Here is a 19,141-nt window from a genome sequence, read left to right as displayed (position 1 = left end):
ACCGTTCTTTCAATTGTGACAGGCAGGAGGTTGTAGTATATTCCTAGAGTCATCATTTGAAGCTATTTCTTGAAGCTATGTAAGTAGGCTCTTCGGGATAGTTTGCATCTAACTTGAAGTATCTGGCAGTTCAGTTTTTGCAGCATTCCACGATACTTTCCGACGCATAACAAGCCTGTGGAGATTCCTGCTGTTCTTGTCTGTATACGTTCACTATTCCCTGTTAGTCATTTTTGGTAGAGGTTCCACACATTCAAGCAATATTCTAGGAAGGGTCACACGAGTGCCTTGTAAGCAGTCTCGTTTGCAGATTGATGGCATTTCCATAGTGTTCCACCAACGAATCGAAGTCTGCCACTTGCTTTAGTTACAACCGATCCTATGAGATCGTTTCGTTTTAGCCTGTACACCTACGAATTGCTACACAGGCACACACTATTCACACGAGTTTACCGGTTCAAAATTCTTTGATTTTGTACAGACAGAATACTACGTTTTATGAAGTGCACAAGATTACATCTCTAAACATTTAAGAAGTTGCCAGTCTTTACACTACTTCGAAATTTTGTCGACATACGGCTGAATAAGTGAGCAGTTTTTTTTTCAGTTCTTCTCACAATAACATCATTATAGAGCAGCAGTGAAATATTTGACCATGGCTTTGTTAAAATCCATTTCCATCGTTTGTCTGAAGTATATCGGTGAACTACGACGAGGACAAGTCGGGACTTGGGAGTTTCAGGTTGCTGCAGAAGACGACACATTTTTCTTAACAACGTTGCCTTGTTACTTTGTCTAAAGTAATGTTGTAAGAGTGGGAACGAAACATCTACATGAGAAACTGGATACGATGCGCGTTCAATAAGTAATGTAACTCATTATTTTCTCGGCCAGTTTCTGTTGCAAAAATGCGAAATATGCCCCACATCATGGAATATTCCCGCTTTAGCCCCTATTCTTCCATGAAGTTTCGATAGGTGGTGACGCTATACGTAGCCTTCAGAATGACGTCTGTAACGGAGGTCCGTTCCAGGAGAGTCCTGTCATTGAATTTCTTTTGACGGAAAACCAGGGCATCGCAGATACTCACTTGCGCTTGTAGAACATCTACGGAGACCTGTGTGACGTATAATTATATATATATATATATATATATATATATATATATATATATATATATATATATATAAATTTTCCGTGCCTACAGTGTCACGTCTTTCAGTGTCACACAAATTTTTATTTTTAAAGGGGATCACTTAAGACCATTTCCATGGGTTCGCCCCTCAAATTTCTCCCTCATATCAAAATTGTCGTCTGATGTAGTACAAACTGAAAAATAAATTCCTTTCAAAGCGCAGTTTCGTATATAATTTATATTCAAAACCTTACACATGTGTGACAGAACAAATCCTACATCGAGAATACTTTACACAAGATTAAGGGAAGAAATGCTTCCGATAATTATTACAGTATTTAAAGAACATCAAAATATGAACAGGCTGAAATGAACAAACAGTACATGAGACTATGTTAATGAGTTCAACTGTAAAAAGCTAAGGAGCATATTATTAGCAAAATTAGAAATATGCAAAAGTGAAATGCCAAAATGAGCACTTCTCAAATGGGAGTAAATCAAAACAATCAGAATGGCTTAAAGAGAGCACAATAACATGAGCCATAAACGAATAAGAGCTAAGCAACTAAGCAAATAAGACAATAGGCAAAAATGAGATGCCAATCAAAATGAGAGCTGGCCGAACTCTGTCGGCATTTATATACGGTTGCGCTCGTGGCGGCACCTCGCGGCCCGTACGCAACACGCGTGCCTGCGACCGCAATGCACTCTTAGCGCTCGCGGCGGCGTCTAGCGGCCCGTACGCAAGTTGTGCGATTGCTGTCGCAGGTCGACCCTTAATCTATGATGTTACACCTGGCAGTGAACAAAAACACGGTGAGTCATTGGACGAGGCATCTGTCACCACTGTAACGAAGTCGCGCGAACCTCTCCGTCCGAATAGGTCTCGGAAGACCCAACGGTACTGATCGACCGCCGTGTCACCCTCATCCGATAGGCATTACCCGTTGCGGAAGAGGAGGGTCATGTGGTCAGTACGCCGCTCTTGCGGTCGTTGTCAGTTTTGGTGACTGGAGCCGCTAGTTCACAATCAAGTAGCTCTTCGATTGGTTCCACAAGGACTGAGTGCACATCATTATTATTTGCTGCTATTCTTCCTGAGTTTCTACTACAATTATGTTTACCGCGCAGTCAAGAATAAATACTACTCGTCTTTTGGAACTGAATGTTTATTTCATTTTCAATCAAACCTTTGTCATCCATTCGTATTAGGCATCGTATGTGGTCTATAAAATAAAAAATAATTAATTAGCACTACTAAATTCGTTATGACTTACCTTCGTGGACCTTATGCGCAGTGAATGTCGGCGGCAGTAGAATCGTTCGGCAGTCAGCTTCAAACATCGGTTCTCTAAATTTTCTCCATAGAGCTTCTCGAAAAGAACGTCGGCTTCCCTCCAGGGATTTCTATTTGAGTTCCCGAAGTATCTCCGTAACACTTACGTGCTGTTCGAACCTACCGGTAACAAATCCAGCAGCCCGCCTCTGAATTGCCTCGATATCCATCTACAGTCCGCTTGGTACGGATGCCAAACACTCGAGCAGTACTCAAGAATAGGTCGCACCAGCGTCCTACACGCGGTTTACTTTACTAGTGAACCACTCTTTCGTAAAATTCTCCCAATAAACGGAAGTCGAATATTCGCCTTCCCTACCACAGTTGTCACATGCTCGTTCCACCACATATCGCTTTGCAGCGATATTCCCAGGTATTTAAACGACTTGACTAAATCAAGCAGGAGACTAGCAATACTGTATCCGAACATTACATATTTCATTTTCCTACTCATCAGCATTAACTTACATTTTTCCACACTTAGGGCTAGTCCCATTCATCACATCAACCGGAAATTTTTTCTAAGTCTTCTTGTATCTTCCCACAGCCACTACATTTCGACGCGTCACCGTACACCGCGGCATAATCAGCAAACAACCGCTGCCCACCCTGTCCACCAAATCATTTATGTATACAGAGAACGACAGCAACCCTATCGCCGCGTGGTCTCGGGCGCCTTGCCACGATTCGCGCGGCTCCCCCCGTCGGAGGTTCGAGTTCCCCCTCAGGCATGGGTGTGTGTGTTGTCCTTAGCGTAAGTAGGATGAAGTAGTGTGTAAGTCTAGGGACCGATGACCTCAGCAGTTTGGTCCCATAGGGAATTACTACTACCAGCGATCCTATCACAATTCCCTGGGGCGCTCCTGGCCATACCCTTGTCTGCGATGAACACTCGCCGTCGAGTACAACGTAGTGGATTCTACTACATGAAAAGTCATCGAGCCACTGACATATCTGTGAACGTATTCCACATGCCCCTACCTTCGTTAACAGGCTGCAACGGGGCACCGTGTCAAATGTTTTCCGGAAATCTAAAAAAATGCAATCTGCCTGTTGCCCTTCATCCATAGTTTGCAGTATATCATGTGAGAAAAGGGCAAGCTGAGTTTCGCATGAGAGATGCTTTCTACAATCATGCTGATTCGTGGACATAAGCTTCTCAGCCTCAAGAAAGTTTATTATACTCTAACTGAGAATATGTTCGAGGATTCTGCAGCAAACAGAAGTTAGGAGTATTGGTCTGTAATTTTGCAGGTCCGTTCTTTTATCCTTCTTATATACTGGAGGCACCTGCGCCTTTTTCCAAACGCTTGGGACTGCGATGGGCGAGCCATTGATGATAAATGCAAGCTAGGTAAGCAGCCAATGCCGTAGAGTACTACCCCAGTAAATACACACAGTGATTATCATAAAGGAACCCATAAAAAATATATCTAAGAGGAGAAACGTACACTACTGGCCATTAAAATTGCTACATCACGAAGATGACGTGCTACAGACGCGAAATTTAACCGACAGAAAGAAGATGCTGTGATATGCAAATCATTAGCTTTTCAGAGCATTCACACTAGGTTGGCGCCGGTGGCGACACCTACAACGTGTTGACATGAGGAAAGTTTCCAACCGATTTCTCATACACAAACAGCAGTTGACCGGCGTTGCCTGGTAAAATGTCGTTGTGATGCCTCGTGTAAGGAGAAGAAATGTGTACCATCACGTTTCCGACTTTCATAAAGGTCGAATTGTAGCCTTTCGCAATTGTGGTTTATCGTATCGCGACATTACTGCTCGCGTTGGTCGATATCCAATGACTGTTAGCAGAATATGGAATCGGTGGGTTCAGGAGGGTAATACGGAACGCCGTGCACGACCCCAACGGCCTCGTATCACCAGCAGTCGAGATGACAGGCATCTTATCCGCATGGCTGTAACGGATCGTGCAGCCACGGCTCGATCCCAGAGTCAACAGATGGGGACGTTTGCAAGACAACAACCATCTGCACAAACAGTTCGACGACGTTTGCAGCAGCACGGACTATCAGCTCGGAGACCATGGCTGCGGTTACCCTTGACGCTGCATCACAGACAGGAGCGCCTCCGATGGTGTACTCAACGACGTACCTGAGTGCACGAATGGCAAAACGTCATTTTTTTGGATGAATCCAGGTTCTGTGTACAGCATCATGATGATCGGACCCGTGTTTGGCGACATCGCGGTGAACGCACATTGGAAGCCTGTATTCATCATCGTCATATTGGCATATCACCCGGCGTGATGGTATGGGTTGCCATTGGTTAAACGTCTGGGTCACCTCTTGTTCGCATTGACGGCACTTTGAACAGTGGAAGCTACATTTCAGATGTGTTACGACCCGTGGCTCTACCCGTCATTCGATCCCTGCGAAACCCTACATTTCAGCAGGATAATGCACGACCGCATATTGCAGGCTCTGGAGGGGCCTTTCGTGATACAGTAAATGTTCGACTGCTGCCCTGGTCAGCACATTCTCCAGATCCCTCACCAACTGGAAACGTCTGATCAATGGTGCCCTAGCAACTGGCTCGTCACAATACGCCAGTCACTACACTTTATGAACTGTGATATCGTGTTGAAGCTACATGGGCAGCTAGCTGTACCTCTGCACGCCATCCAAGCTCTGTTTGACTCAATGCCCAGGCGTACCAAGGTCGTTATTACGGCCAGAGCTGGTTGTTCTGGAAACTGATTTCTCAGGATCTTTGAACCCAAATTGCGTGAAAATGTAATCACATGTCAGTTCTAGTATAATATATTTGTTCAATGAATACCCGTTTATCATCTGCATTTCTTCTTGGTGTAGCAATTTTAATGGCTAGTAGTGTATTTTAGAAGCAAACGAGGAACTTTAATTTCACTGGGCCTACCTCCTCTCACACGCAGAAGAGGACTCGATTATTGACAAGAAACAAGGTTTTACGCACGCCGAAGAACGCCTATGCCCTGTCACCTCTCCGTGGCATAACCAATACTAAAGAACGCTTATGGCTGCCGGCAAGTGTTAGCGAATATTTTGTCTCTAAGTTGTTCCCTATGTCGTGATCTATCACCTCTGACCTTTGATACAACGACTTTGAAACAGCCTGTATATTTCTCAACAGAAAATGATCCTCTGCGTGTGTCGCATCGTCTCTCAAAGATTGTCGGTAATGTCCTGAAAAAGACTACACGTGTCGTTCGTCACACGTTGTACGCCTGTTGCAAAGTATGTACAAGCGCCGACGTGGTGTACAGTCATTTTCGAGTCTCATTTCACCGCACTGTGCATTTGCATAACCGAAAACTCTCCTTTGCACTGTGCGACGTCGGAACGCGTTTGCCCGTGGAACGTCAGCGCGTTTCGCGTGGGCAAGGCAGCCGGCCTACAACGCCACACAGCGCGGCTCCCAGCCCTTTGGTCAGCCGCGCGGACAGCGCCCCGGTGTGTGACGTCAGCCGAGGTCCTGCCGCCGGGGCTCAAAGCGGCCGCTCTCTCTCTCTCTCTCTCTCCCTCTCTCTCTCTCTCTATCTGGGTGCGTGTGTGTGCGTACACAGCTCAGCAACTCGCCGCCTGCCTGCTTTGCTCCGTTAAGTCTCTCCCCGCATTTGTATCCGTGCATTGTTCTCGAGCAAGACCTCAAACAGTCTGTTGCATCTGCGTATCAACCCTGCAACTGTGCACTGCACGGCGGAAGGTGCTCGTTGCTAATATTAGCTACTTTCTATCCTATCCTCTTCGCACGTGGAGCGAAGGAAAAATCTTTCTTGAACCGTAAAATTACCACCGGTTCACCAAAGGTTATTAATCTCAATTAGTACACAAAATGTAAAGTGCAAGTAGGTGTCAAGGAATAACTGGTGAAATTACACACAATTTTCAGTAACACTCTTTATTCAAATTTGGTGCAAGACTTTAGGATATTTAAGAACTACAATCATTTCACAAATAAGTCACAATTTACGATACGAAAGGACTTTTAAATTATTAAATTATTATAAAAAATTTCACGCCAGTAAAAGACAAGTACAGGCAAGAAGTTTAACGTATAAAACGCGACGCTTTATAATATTTCAAGCTCAGATAAATTACAGGTGAATTTCACTCCATTCATTAAATGGCGCAGAATCTAACTTGTCTGCAACATATAAAGACAATCCTGTTTCCAAAAGTTCTCAAAATAGAAAAACCAAAACGCATGAGTCATGCACACGGGGGGACATTCACAGTTAATAACTTTACGGCAAACACACACGCTCGCCAGGTAGGACTTGCGAACTTTTACAAAAAATGGCTCTGAGCACTATGGGACTTAACAGCGGAGGTCATCAGTCCCCTAGAACTTAGAACTAATTAAACCTAACTAACCTAAGGACATCTCACACATCCATGCCCGAGGCAGGATTCGAACCTGCGACCGTAGCGGCCGCGCAGCTCCAGACTGTAGCGCCTATAACCGCATGGCCACTCCAGCCGGCGAACTTTTACAACATTCTCCTTTCAAGGCAACAATTTCTACCCGTAATGAAATGGCAAACTTTTGCATGGCAAGAAAACACACTAATAACTAACTACCTGTATAAAACACATAAGCACGTTGAGTAAAAGTCTTAAACACAACAGTTTTTGCTGACTAGAAACAATATAAAAAATCCACTACGGCGTACATCAACCTTGCTTGATTGTAGCCAAATATACATAACCACAAATTTACGTAAGTTACAGCTTCCAGATGAGCAGGAATTCGTTATGCAATTGACTAGTTCTTGCCACGAGGCAAAAGGAATTTCTCTTCTTTCTTAGGGTACATTTTACACTTGAGTCTAGTAACACTAGTTACGGCAGGCGAGATACTGGATCAGGTCTTAGTGCCTTGCGTTTTAAACAGTACACTCATTGGTGCCTTAGACTTTCACAGGCATGGCAGAGGCCGACAGTCGAATAAACTCGTAGGTAAGCTGGGAGGGGAAAGAAGCAATCCGCACCACAGATTTACTCCGACTCCCCCCCTTTCGTCCTCAAATGGGGACAAACGGACAACACTTTCTAATATTACCACCTTCCCGCGGGTGGGCAGATGAGAATGAATGGCGGGAAACCCCCCCCCCCCCCCCAAAATAAGGCTGGTATAATTAACAAGAATAAGTAAATTGAATTCAATTAAACTTCATAAAATCTGTTAACAATCAATACTCAACTTCTGGTGCGTTACGACTCCCAGGACTGAACCAACGCAGCACCTCCAAATGCTCTGCCGACCGCCCGCTCCCAGCCGTTTCAACGGACGCAGGAAGGCGCGCCGATTTTCAGAACCTCCTCGCCGGTCGACGGCATACGGCCGAACTGCAGATTAGGCCCCTTGCGGACCCTCGCTCAGAAATATTCCTTTCGCGACGAGCAGTTAACGCCCCACACCACGGAGCCGCTGCTCGCGTCATTTAGGCTGATGCCGCGGTCTGCGTGCTGTCCCTCTAGCACCGGCAGAGAAGTCGCTTCTTGATGCCCCGACTGCCAACTCTCCACGAGAGCCCATACAGCCACTTCCTAAACCCACGCGAACAGCCCATTTTTCCCCTTTCCCGGTAGAGGGAGACACCGAAGCCTTCATTGCGACAACAGCGCCACCGCCAGAAAACGGATGGCGACTCCTTCACGCTACGCTGCTAACTTTATTACTGCTCAATTCTCTACTTGTGTCAGTCTCCTACGCAGTTATACAGCGTTACAATTATTAAACTATATGAAAAAACGGCATGCACACACTTTATTCCACTTGTAAGCGCCACAACAGATATTACGATTTAGGTTATGACCTGTTCGATACGCCCATGCCAGTGGCCTCTAGGTACCTCAGAGCCAGAATGCGGTCCCCAAAGTGCTCCCTGAGCACATCACGCACTCTCCTGCTTCGATGGTGTTGAACTCCGCCTTGCATGAACCACATCTTGTCGGAATCAGGGTCACTTTGGACAATGGGGAGGAAATCACCTTCCAAAACCTTCACGTTCCGTTCGGTAGTCACCTTGTCATTAAAGAACATCGCACCGAGTATTCCGCGACGGGACACTGCACACCACACTGTCACCCGTTGAGGGTGAAGAGGCATATCAATCGCGAAATGAGGATTCTCAGTCCCCCAAATGCGCCAATTAGGATCACCATTCTAATTTAGAAGTTTTCACCCTGTTTATTATTTCCTGCCATGTGTTACTGTTATCACTGATTTAGTACCCCTAGATGTGCAGAATGAATATATTGTGTCTTTTTAAGACTGAGGGTGAGACCTTTCGCAGAAAACTATTCATTGATACTTTTAAGAACATTGTTTAACATATTTTGTGTATCTGTATTTATGCTTGAATTGATTATAATACTAGTGTCATCTACAAAATGAACTAAATCTTCACTTAAAACTTCCGGGCTGATAGGCCGTGGTCGAAGTATAAAACACTCTCCTGACGTTTCGTCTCCAACTGCGGGAGACATCCTCGGAGGTAAAGCGGCGAACTGCGAAGAGAACTCGACGAAGCGCTGATTATATAGGCAGTGCAGAGGGCGCCACAGTCGATCACGTGGCGTCGGCTATGAGATTGTCTCTGGTAATGCCAACATTCTCGATTGAAAGTAATCGATCGTCACGCTTGCGGTGCAACGCTGACATCCAAATTTTATCCAGTTTAACACCTTCGTCTTTCCTGTTAAAATTATTACGATGTTTATCAATCTCGATAGCCTCTCTATACAAGCGTGCATAATAATGCGAGGTTTTTGATATGACGCTCGTCTCGCTGAATTTTATTTCATGATCACCTTCCTGGTAAACATGTTCCGCTACGGCCGATTTATCCGTGTGACCCAGGCGGCAATTCCTCTTATGTTCAACAAGACGGGTGTTCACACTTCTCTTTGTGGTACCGATGTAAACCTGTCCACAACTAAAAGGAATTTTATATACCCCCGGTGTAGCCAAAGGGTCTCGTGCATCTTTTGCCGACCTTAAAAATTCTTTTATTTTTCTGGTGGGTCTGAAAATAGTTTCCACCCCATACTTGCCTAAAACTTTCCCAATGCGGTCTGTGACCTTACTAATGAACGGAAGAAAAACTTTGCCCTTGGACGACTGTTGTTCGTCGTTACTCCTTATTCTCTGCCTAGAGCGAAGTGCTCGATCTATATCCTTGCTAGAATAGCCATTCTTCACGAACGTTGACCGTAGATGTTCAATCTCATCTTTTAAATAAATAGGTTCACAAAGTTTGTACGCCCTGTCTACCAAAGTTTTCATTACACCTCTTTTTTGTCTAGGGTGGTGGTTTGATTCTTTGTGTAGATAACGATCAGTATGTGTGGGCTTTCTATGCACCTTATGGCCCAACGTTCCGTCCCGTCGTTTAATCACAGACACATCCAGGAAGTTCAATTGCCCATTCCTTTCCGTCTCCATAGTGAATTGGATTTTCGGATTAACGCTGTTTAAATGTGTCAGGAAGGCATCCAACTCCTCTGCTCCGTGTGTCCATACTACGAACGTGTCATCGACGTAGCGATACCATCTGGCTGGTCTCTTACTGGCAGTCTGCAACGCTCGTTGTTCAAAAGTCTCCATAAATAAGTTAGCCACAGCAGGACTGAGAGGACTGCCCATAGCCACTCCGTCAATCTGTTCATAAAAGTCATTATTGTATTGAAAGTAGGTTGTGGTGAGGCAGTGCCGGAATAATGCCACAATATCGGTAGGAAAAATATCCGCTATGCATAAGATAGCTTCGTTTACCGGAATCATGGTAAATAATGACACAACGTCAAAACTGACGAGGATATCATCCGGGCCCACGCTCATTTCCTTTAACTTGTCAATGAAATGAGCTGAATTTTTAATATGACTGTCCGTCCTACCAACATAAGGCTGCAGCATTGAGGCAAGGTGTCTAGCTAACTCGTGTGTTGGTCCGCCTATAGCGCTGACAATTGGCCTCAACGGAATCCCAGGTTTATGAACTTTGGGTAAGCCATAAAGTCTAGGTGGATATGCTTCTGTTTTACAAAGCAGCTTCTTATTGTCGGAGCCAAATGAAGAAGCTTTCACCAGTCGATTTGTCATTCTTAAAATCTTCATAGTCGGATCTTTCTGGAGTTTTTTGTAATTGGAGGGAACTAAAATGTCATTGATTTTTCCTCACTGTTCAGTATGACGGTGGCATTACCCTTATCTGCATTAAGGACAATAATGTTTTTATCTCCATTTATATCCCTCAGCGCCTTCCTTTGAGCCTGCGACAAATTACTTTTAGGTGGCTTACACGTACGTAAAATCCTAGCCGTTTCCATCCTAATTACGTCAGCGGACTGCTGTGGCAGCTGACGGATACCGGCCTCAATATTTGCTACAATATCCTCTGTGGGTACGTTTTGGGGCGTCACAGCAAAATTGCCTCCTTTCGCTAGTACAGAAATTTCAACTTTTGACAAATCTTTATCAGACAGGTTAATAACAGTTCGAGAATTGTCCTCAACTGAACCTCCTGAAATGTTGTTCTGTAAGTTATTGAACTTCTTCTTCTGCCTATTTGCTGACATTTCTGCACTAACTTCCATAGTTTTGAATGTTAGACCGTCAATCTTATTCCAATCACAACACTGCATAGTATTACTAAGAAACAAGTGGAGATGAAAAAGTTTACTGCTGGTTACCACCAGTGTTCGCCGCGTCTGATGAATCCTCTCACGTAGCATTGCAGACTCCATACGGTTGTAAATACGATGTGCCTGGGCCGAGCGAAACATCCTCTTCACCTTCAGAAACTTCGGAACCGTCGAAGTGTCCCACCAGAAAAATAAAAGAATTTTTAAGGTCGGCAAAAGATGCACGAGACCCTTTGGCTACACCGGGGGTATATAAAATTCCTTTTAGTTGTGGACAGGTTTACATCGGTACCACAAAAAGAAGTGTGAACACCCGTCTTGTTGAACATAAGAGGAATTGCCGCCTGGGTCACACGGATAAATCGGCCGTAGCGGAACATGTTTACCAGGAAGGTGATCATGAAATAAAATTCAGCGAGACGAGCGTCATATCAAAAACCTCGCATTATTATGCACGCTTGTATAGAGAGGCTATCGAGATTGATAAACATCGTAATAATTTTAACAGGAAAGACGAAGGTGTTAAACTGGATAAAATTTGGATGTCAGCGTTGCACCGCAAGCGTGACGATCGATTACTTTCAATCGAGAATGTTGGCATTACCAGAGACAATCTCATAGCCGACGCCACGTGATCGACTGTGGCGCCCTCTGCACTGCCTATATAATCAGCGCTTCGTCGAGTTTTCTTCGCAGTTCGCCGCTTTACCTCCGAGGATGTCTCCCGCAGTTGGAGACGAAACGTCAGGAGAGTGTTTTATACTTCGACCACGGCCTATCAACCCGGAAGTTTTAAGCGAAAACAATACCGGCCGTGAAAGCTTACATTGTATGAACTAAATCTGCTTATTGCACTGCTGAATGTGCAGAGCTAAGGACCTTGGGGATATGTTGCAACCAGTCCCATTTCCTTCTGAACCACTGCTTCCCTTTCATGTCCTTCTAATACCATAACTACACTACTAGACATTAAAATTGCTACACCACGAAGATGACGTGTTACAGACGTGAAATTTAACCGACAGGAAGAAGATGCTGTGATATGCAAATGATTAGCTTTCAGAGCATTCACACAAGGTTGGCGCCGGTGACGACACCTACAACGTGCTGACATGAGGAAAGTTTCCAACCGATTTCTCATACACAAACAGCAGTTGACCGGCATTGCCTGGTAAAACGTTGTTGTGATTCCTCGTGTAAGGAGGAGAAATGCGTACCATCACGTTTTCGACTTTGATAAAGATCGGAGTGTAGCCTATCGCGATTGCGGTTTATAGTATCGTGACATTGCTGCTCACGTTGGTCGAGATCCAATGACTGTTAGCAGAATATGGAATCGGTGGGTTCAGGAGGGTAATACGGAACGACGTGCTGGATCCCAACGGCCTCGTATTACTAGCAGTCGAGATGACAGGCATCGTATCCGCATGGCTGTAACGGATCGTGCAGCCACGTCTCGATCCCTGAGTCAACAGATGGGGACGTTTGCAAGACGACAACCATCTGCACGAACAGTTCGACGACGTTTGCAGCAGCATGGACTATCAGCTCGGAGACCATGGCTGCGGTTACCCTTGACGCTGCATCACAGACAGGAGAGCCTGCGATGTTGTACTCAACGACGAACCTGGGTTCACGAATGGCAAAACGTCATTTTTTCGGATGAATCCAGGTTCTGTTTACAACAACATGTTGGTCGCATCCGTGTTTGGTGACATCGCGGTGAACGCACATTGGAAGCATGTATTCGTCATCGCCATACTGGTGTATCACCCGGCGTGATGGTATGAGGTACCAATGGTTACACGTCTCGGTCACCTCTTGTTCGCATTGACGGCACCTTGAACAGTGGACGTTACATTTCATATGTGTTACTGCTCTGCCGTTCATTCGATCGCTTGGAAACCCTACATTTCACCAGGATAATGCACGACCGCATGTTGCAGGTCCTGTTCGGGCCTTTGTGGATACAAAAATTGTTCGACTGCTGTCCTGGACAGCACATTCTCCAGATCTCTCACCAATTGAAAATGTATGGTCAATGGTTGCCGAGCAACTGGCTCGTCACAATACGCCTCTTGATGAACTGTGGTAACGTGTTGAAGCTGCATGGGCAGCTGTACCTGTACACGCCATCCAAGCTCTGTTTGACTCAATGCCCAGGCGTATCAAGGCCGTTATTACGGCCAGACGTGGTTGTTCTAAGTACTGATTTCTCAGATCTATGCACTCAAATTGCGTGAAAATGTAATCACATGTCAGTTCTAGTATAATATATTTGTCCAATGAATACCCGTTTATCATCTGCATTTCTTTTTGGTGTAGTAATTTGGATGGCCAGTAGCGTACTTTACACATGCACCTTCAAAATTTCAAAGAGTATGTATAATGTGTGACTGTTCTACCCTGCTGTCTTGCTTAGTGCAATCTGTGAATGCGTGGTGTTGTTTGGTGTTACAGTACAACATAAAGAAGAAGGAGGAGGTGCAAGAGATACCTCAGGAAGAGCCGAATCCGCTAATGCGGAAGAAGAAGACGCCCGAAGAGTTGGCCCGTGAGGCGGAGGCTGAGGAAGAGGACGACTTCACGAGTAAGACAGGTTCAGACGCAAGCACCCCCCCGCCTCGCCACGCTACGCTAAGTCATGCTATGCTATGCTACGCTAAGCTAAGCTATTGCGCTGACGCTTCAGTTCGCTGCTAGCTGCCAGTTGCCAGCGCCTGTGTGCCGACTGCAGTGCAACGCAAGCCGCTGGCGCCGACCTCACCGCACGACACAGCACGGGCAAAGCCAGCAGAGGACACCGTGTTCTGCCCGCTCGCTTCCCTCAGCTTCCAGGTCTCCTGGGCTGCGACTGGCTGTCACGAGCAACTAATAGAGCCACACACGTCCAACCGCTAAATTGCTTCGCAGAAAGTTTCTCGCACGTCGCATCGCAGCACACTGACACATGTACATACACTCCCAACAGCTTCTCCAATTTAGTTTCCCTATAGTTAAAACACTTACGCACTGTCCACAGCAGATGAATGCAGCTGTGTTGTACATGAATACCAACACTAAATATAGAGCTATTATAAACACTATTATTGCACTTCGTAACACTGCATTTCACAGTAGACGTAGGTGGAATGGGAACCCTGGTTACTACAGAGTTAGGGACAAACAGAACAAGGTGTAAGTGATGAAGTACGCTACATGATCAAAAGTATGCGGACACCTATTAGTTGACGTTAATAAGAAGTGTGTGCGCCCTCTGCCATTAACACTGCTTGAACTCTGCTGGAGACACTTTGCCAGCTACCTGAACGTCTGTGAAGGAGTGACAGTGCATTTCCCCTCAAAAGCTGATACCTGACAATGTAGTCATGTTGGACGCTGGAGACTGGTGCGAAGTACACTTCTAACTCATCTCAATGTCGTTCCATTGGGTTCAGTGTGCACTATCATGTTAAGGGGGGTAGGACGTAAAACGGGCCGACTTGAAGCAGGAGAGTCACCACAGGACATTTTAATTTCTACTGTCTATACTTTTACAAATAAATTCATAAAACTTTGTCACCATGACCAGGAAGGATTAAAGACTCACACACATCGCAGTAAAGTTCAAAAACGTAGCAAAATACCTTTTTTTAGATGTGAAATTTCATCATTTATTCCACTTATTACTGGCTGCATTTGTTGCTGTAGCTACACTTTTCTTCCTAAGTAAGAGAGATTCTTCGATGAATTTTTCATAGCATACAAACAGTAGTTATAGGTGTATGAAACTCTAGAATTTTCCAAATCTATTAAAAAACTGTGGAAAAAACTGAGATAATGAACTATAAAACTTGAGTTTTTTCTAAACATGAAGTTTAAAATGTAACAGTTCATTCATTTTTTCATAAATTAAATAACTTCTAGATTTTCATACACCTGTAACTATGGTTTGTATGCTGTACAAAAGTCATTGAAGAATCTCTCTTACTTAGGAAGAAAAGTGTACCTATAGCAACAAATGCAGCCAGTAGTAAGTGAAAAAATGATGAAATTTCACATGTAAAAAAATGTGTTTTGTTACGTTTTTGAGCTTCCACTGCTATGCGTATGAATCCTGAATCCTTCCTGGTCATGTTGTTAAAGTTTTATGAATTTATTTGTAAAATTATAGACAGTGGAAATTAAAATGTCCTGTGGTGCCTCTCCTGCTCCAAGTCGGCCTGTTTGACGTCCTACCTCCCTTAATACAATCAATCATCTTCTTCGGTCTGTTCTTTTACTGTACGCAGTACACAATCTTGTGAGATGTGTTCATGTCTTTCCACAGCTAACAGGGTCTCACTTTAACCATGAAAGCCACCTTTTCGTAACACCACCTCCCCCATATTTCACTGTTGGCATTACACATGGCAGTTATTCCTTCCGTTGATTTCATGCGATTTTTACAACTATCGTGTGCAATAAACGATATTCTGTGTCCGTCAGTGCATGAGGTCTGTCAGGTCTTGGTGTAACTCTGGTTTTTACTTCGCTTTTTCAACCCGCAACCACATCCCCAGCAGTCTACTTCGACAGATTTAGGAGGGCTGAAATGTCTCTTGCGGATTTCTTACTCGGGCAACATTAAATAACCATATTAAATAAAAGCAATGTCTCGGGTAGGCATTTTCATGTTGATACAAAAAAATCATCGTCTCCAACCATACCGTTTACTGTAGGCTGCACACAACGTTGTCAGATGTGCTCATATCTTCAGTATTTAGCGTTTTCTTAAGAGTAGTAACGGGACCACACCCGAATCACGAAAATCACCTAACGGTAACACCACCTCCTACATACTTCACTGTAGCAATACACCTAATGGCACAAAATCACGAGTGAGTCCTCCCGGCGATTTCATGCGTTTCTAAAACCACGCTGTACAACGCTCTACAGTCCATTTACGTCAGTACAGCCGTCTGCCGGGTCTTGCTTAGTTGTGGCTATTACTTGGCATTTTCAACTCACAGCCACATCTCCAAGAGTCGACTTTTACTCCTTTAGGACTGAAATGCCCCTGATGGATTTGTTACTCGGGCGACATTAAGTAACTAGTCCATTTTCGAAGTCACTGACCTCTTCTGGCGGAACCATTCCTCTGTGATAAATTTCGCATCGCATAGGAATGTCCGTTTACTTTTTATCAGCCAGTGTGATGGAAAGGAAAGTATGAAAAAGAGAAAGTGATTAAGTACTAAACAAAAAAAAACATAAAAACCGTTGAAACATTCCAGAAATACTGAAATAATTCAAAATTGTTGGGTTACTCTAACCTAAGTTTTCTTGCCCAAACATGTTTCAACACACGTGTGTCATCATCACTGTGCTATTATTTTAGAATAAAATGTTCAAATGTGTGTGAAATCTTATGGGAATTAACTGCTAAGGTTATCAGTCCCTAAGCTTACACACTACTTAACCTAAATTATCCTAAGGACAAACACACACACCCATGCCCGAGGGAGGACTCGAATCTTCGCCGGGACCAGCCGTATAGTCCATGACTGCAGCGCCCTAGAGCGCTCGGCTAATCCCGCGCGGCTATTATTTTAGAAAATACAACATGTTTTATAAAAACAGTTGCGAATGAAAATTAGGTCTTATTACTTTATTATCTTCGTTACCAGTCGGTTAAGCTTCATTAACTGCCCTGCGCGTGGTGGATCAATGATTCAATTACTTTCTTTGAACTCGCATACACAGCTACTATGAGTGACTAAATGTCGCCTGCAAATATTAAATTTTATTTTATTTTGTTCTATTGCAACTTTCTGCCTTGAACGGTTTCCAGTTAACCTCCGGAGGAGGGAGGGGGAGGGTGGGGGAGAAACTGAACCACTGGTCCGCACAACCACCCTGGCTTCAGTGTGGGGCGGCGGTGGAGTGGGTGGACTGCTGTGGTCTGCTGTGGGGTTGTGAACCACTGAGAGCTACAGTGGGAGGGAACCACATACATTAAACCAAATAAAAGTGCTAGTAATTTGTATGTTCTCAACGAAAAAGTAAATTATACAGTTGCCTAATACATATCTGATTCGTTTGGCCTGAGTGAGAGATTAAATCATACATTAAATATTCTACACAGGATCCTAAATACAGGTGCATTAACACATTACAAATGTTTGTCAACAATATGAGCAAGTTTCCAGCCGACACAAATGAAAAACGAGAGCTCCTACATCGTTATGCCACAGAAGGTAGCAACCAATGTCGAGCACCTCGCCAGGGTCGAGTGGGACACTGTAAAGGTATGACGGAGGAGACACTAGTTGTTCTGCGTCTCGTTGCGGTGCGTCCTTGCAATCACTGTAACAAGTGTGAAGATGATGTGACGGACCACTCAGCAGATCTGTTAGAATGACGTCAACGAGCTTAAGATAATTTCTTGTGTATGCAGACGCTATTAATTGTTCGCTATCCACTCTTCATTACCATCTGAGGCAGAAGTTTCTTCCGTTTTTGTGTCAAGTAATACATTATTCCGTGCAAGACTGAAGCCACTACTTGTAGTTCAAGCTTTTTACCTCATTCCAGTTCGTTGGTGATCGTATCTCGCCTCCGCATTTCATTACATTTTACATAGGTTCTAAAATGTAATCTTAGGTGATTCCTGTTAGTCCACAGGTGTCATATTTTTGCATTATACAGCGAAGATGGGTTGCTGACCGACTCATATTCTGGAGGACGAGGGTTCAAATTCCCATGCAGTCAACCATATTTAGATTTTCCGTGATTTCCCTAAATCTCTAAAGGTGAATGGTTGGATGGTTCCTAGCATGTACTCCATATAGGTCTATAATGATCTCATCGCCGACAGGACGTTAAACTCTAATCTTCTTTAGTTTCTGAACATGAGCTGCTCACTAAGAGCAGTTACAAGATGATGAAGGATGCAGAGTACTTTGGTGTACTATGATTTTTTGGCTGTCTTTTCGAGGGTAAGTGTCATGATACGCGCTCACACTAAAAGCATTTGTTAGGAAGATGAATGTACAAAGTTGGCGAGTTCCTTTAGGTCCAAAAAGTCACGAAATATGGAAGGCATCCAGTAAGGAAGGAAGATTAGGGTTTAACGTATATCGTCGACATCGAGGTAATTAGAGACGGAGCACAAGCTCGGAAAGATTCAAGGATGGGAAGGAAATCGACTGTGCCCTTCTGAGGGAACCATACCGGCATTTGGCTGGGGCGATTTAGGGAAATCACGGGAAACCTAAATCTGTATGGCCGGCCGCGGATTTGAACTATCGTCCTCCCAAGTGTGAATTCAGTGTGGTAGACACTGCGCCATCTCGTTAGGTGGCAGACATGCAGGAAGAATGGTGGTGATGGTTTTATGTCTTGTTCAGTGCATTATGGCGACGGTTTTGCAGCTGCATCCCTCCAAGCAGACCTCACAGTAGTTTCATGTTTCCAGAAAATAAGAATGCACTGATGATGGTGGTAAACATTTGTTGAAATATGATTGGGCATGAAATCCGACGTACGAAATGCCTGAATTTTATTAAACCAGCTAGGGAACTGAGATTAGCTAACAAAATACACTCGTTCAGTTGAGGAACACACACAAAATCGAACATAAAATCAGATTATCGAACTGCGGCCGATTGTTAGCGTTCATTTACTATTATAGGGAAAATAATATTTCCTATACGGAAGCTACCTATCAGATGTCTACAATACAAAACCTTTCCATAGCTTCACAAGTTCCTCAACGCTTGCCGAATCTGGATCCATAGAGTCGCAAACATTGCTACGAGAGACGTGTAATATGTAATACAACACACTTTTTTTTTTCTCGGCCGAAACAGTACGGAATGTGTAGTGGGACGTCGTGGAATATTCCCGCTTCAGCTCCTATAGTTTCATGAAGTTCCGATAGGTGGCGACGCCATATGTAGCCTTCAAAATGACATTTGTAACAGAGGTGCGTCCCAAACAGAAAGCTGTCTTCTTGCGGAAAACCAGAGCACCACCGATATTTATTCATAG

General features: G+C 44.3%; 1 protein-coding gene across 4 annotated transcripts in view; it reads left to right on the top strand.

Moving 5' to 3' along the window:
- LOC126175808 (complexin) overlaps positions 1-19,141 on the top strand; it is a 747,913-nt gene that overhangs the window by 713,426 nt on the left and 15,346 nt on the right. For 3 of the 4 annotated variants that reach the window (XM_049922797.1, XM_049922796.1, XM_049922794.1), the window contains exon 3: positions 13,589-13,727. In XM_049922797.1, coding sequence (XP_049778754.1) covers positions 13,589-13,727 — 139 coding nt within the window. The remainder of the gene's footprint in view (positions 1-13,588; positions 13,728-19,141) is intronic. The other variant, XM_049922795.1, reaches the window with a different exon arrangement.

Source organism: Schistocerca cancellata, chromosome 3 (genome assembly GCF_023864275.1).
Source record: "Schistocerca cancellata isolate TAMUIC-IGC-003103 chromosome 3, iqSchCanc2.1, whole genome shotgun sequence".
Classification (NCBI taxonomy): Eukaryota; Metazoa; Arthropoda; class Insecta; order Orthoptera; family Acrididae; genus Schistocerca; species Schistocerca cancellata.
Note: the sequence above shows the minus strand (reverse complement) of the source record. Positions and strands in the feature narration are given on the sequence as shown.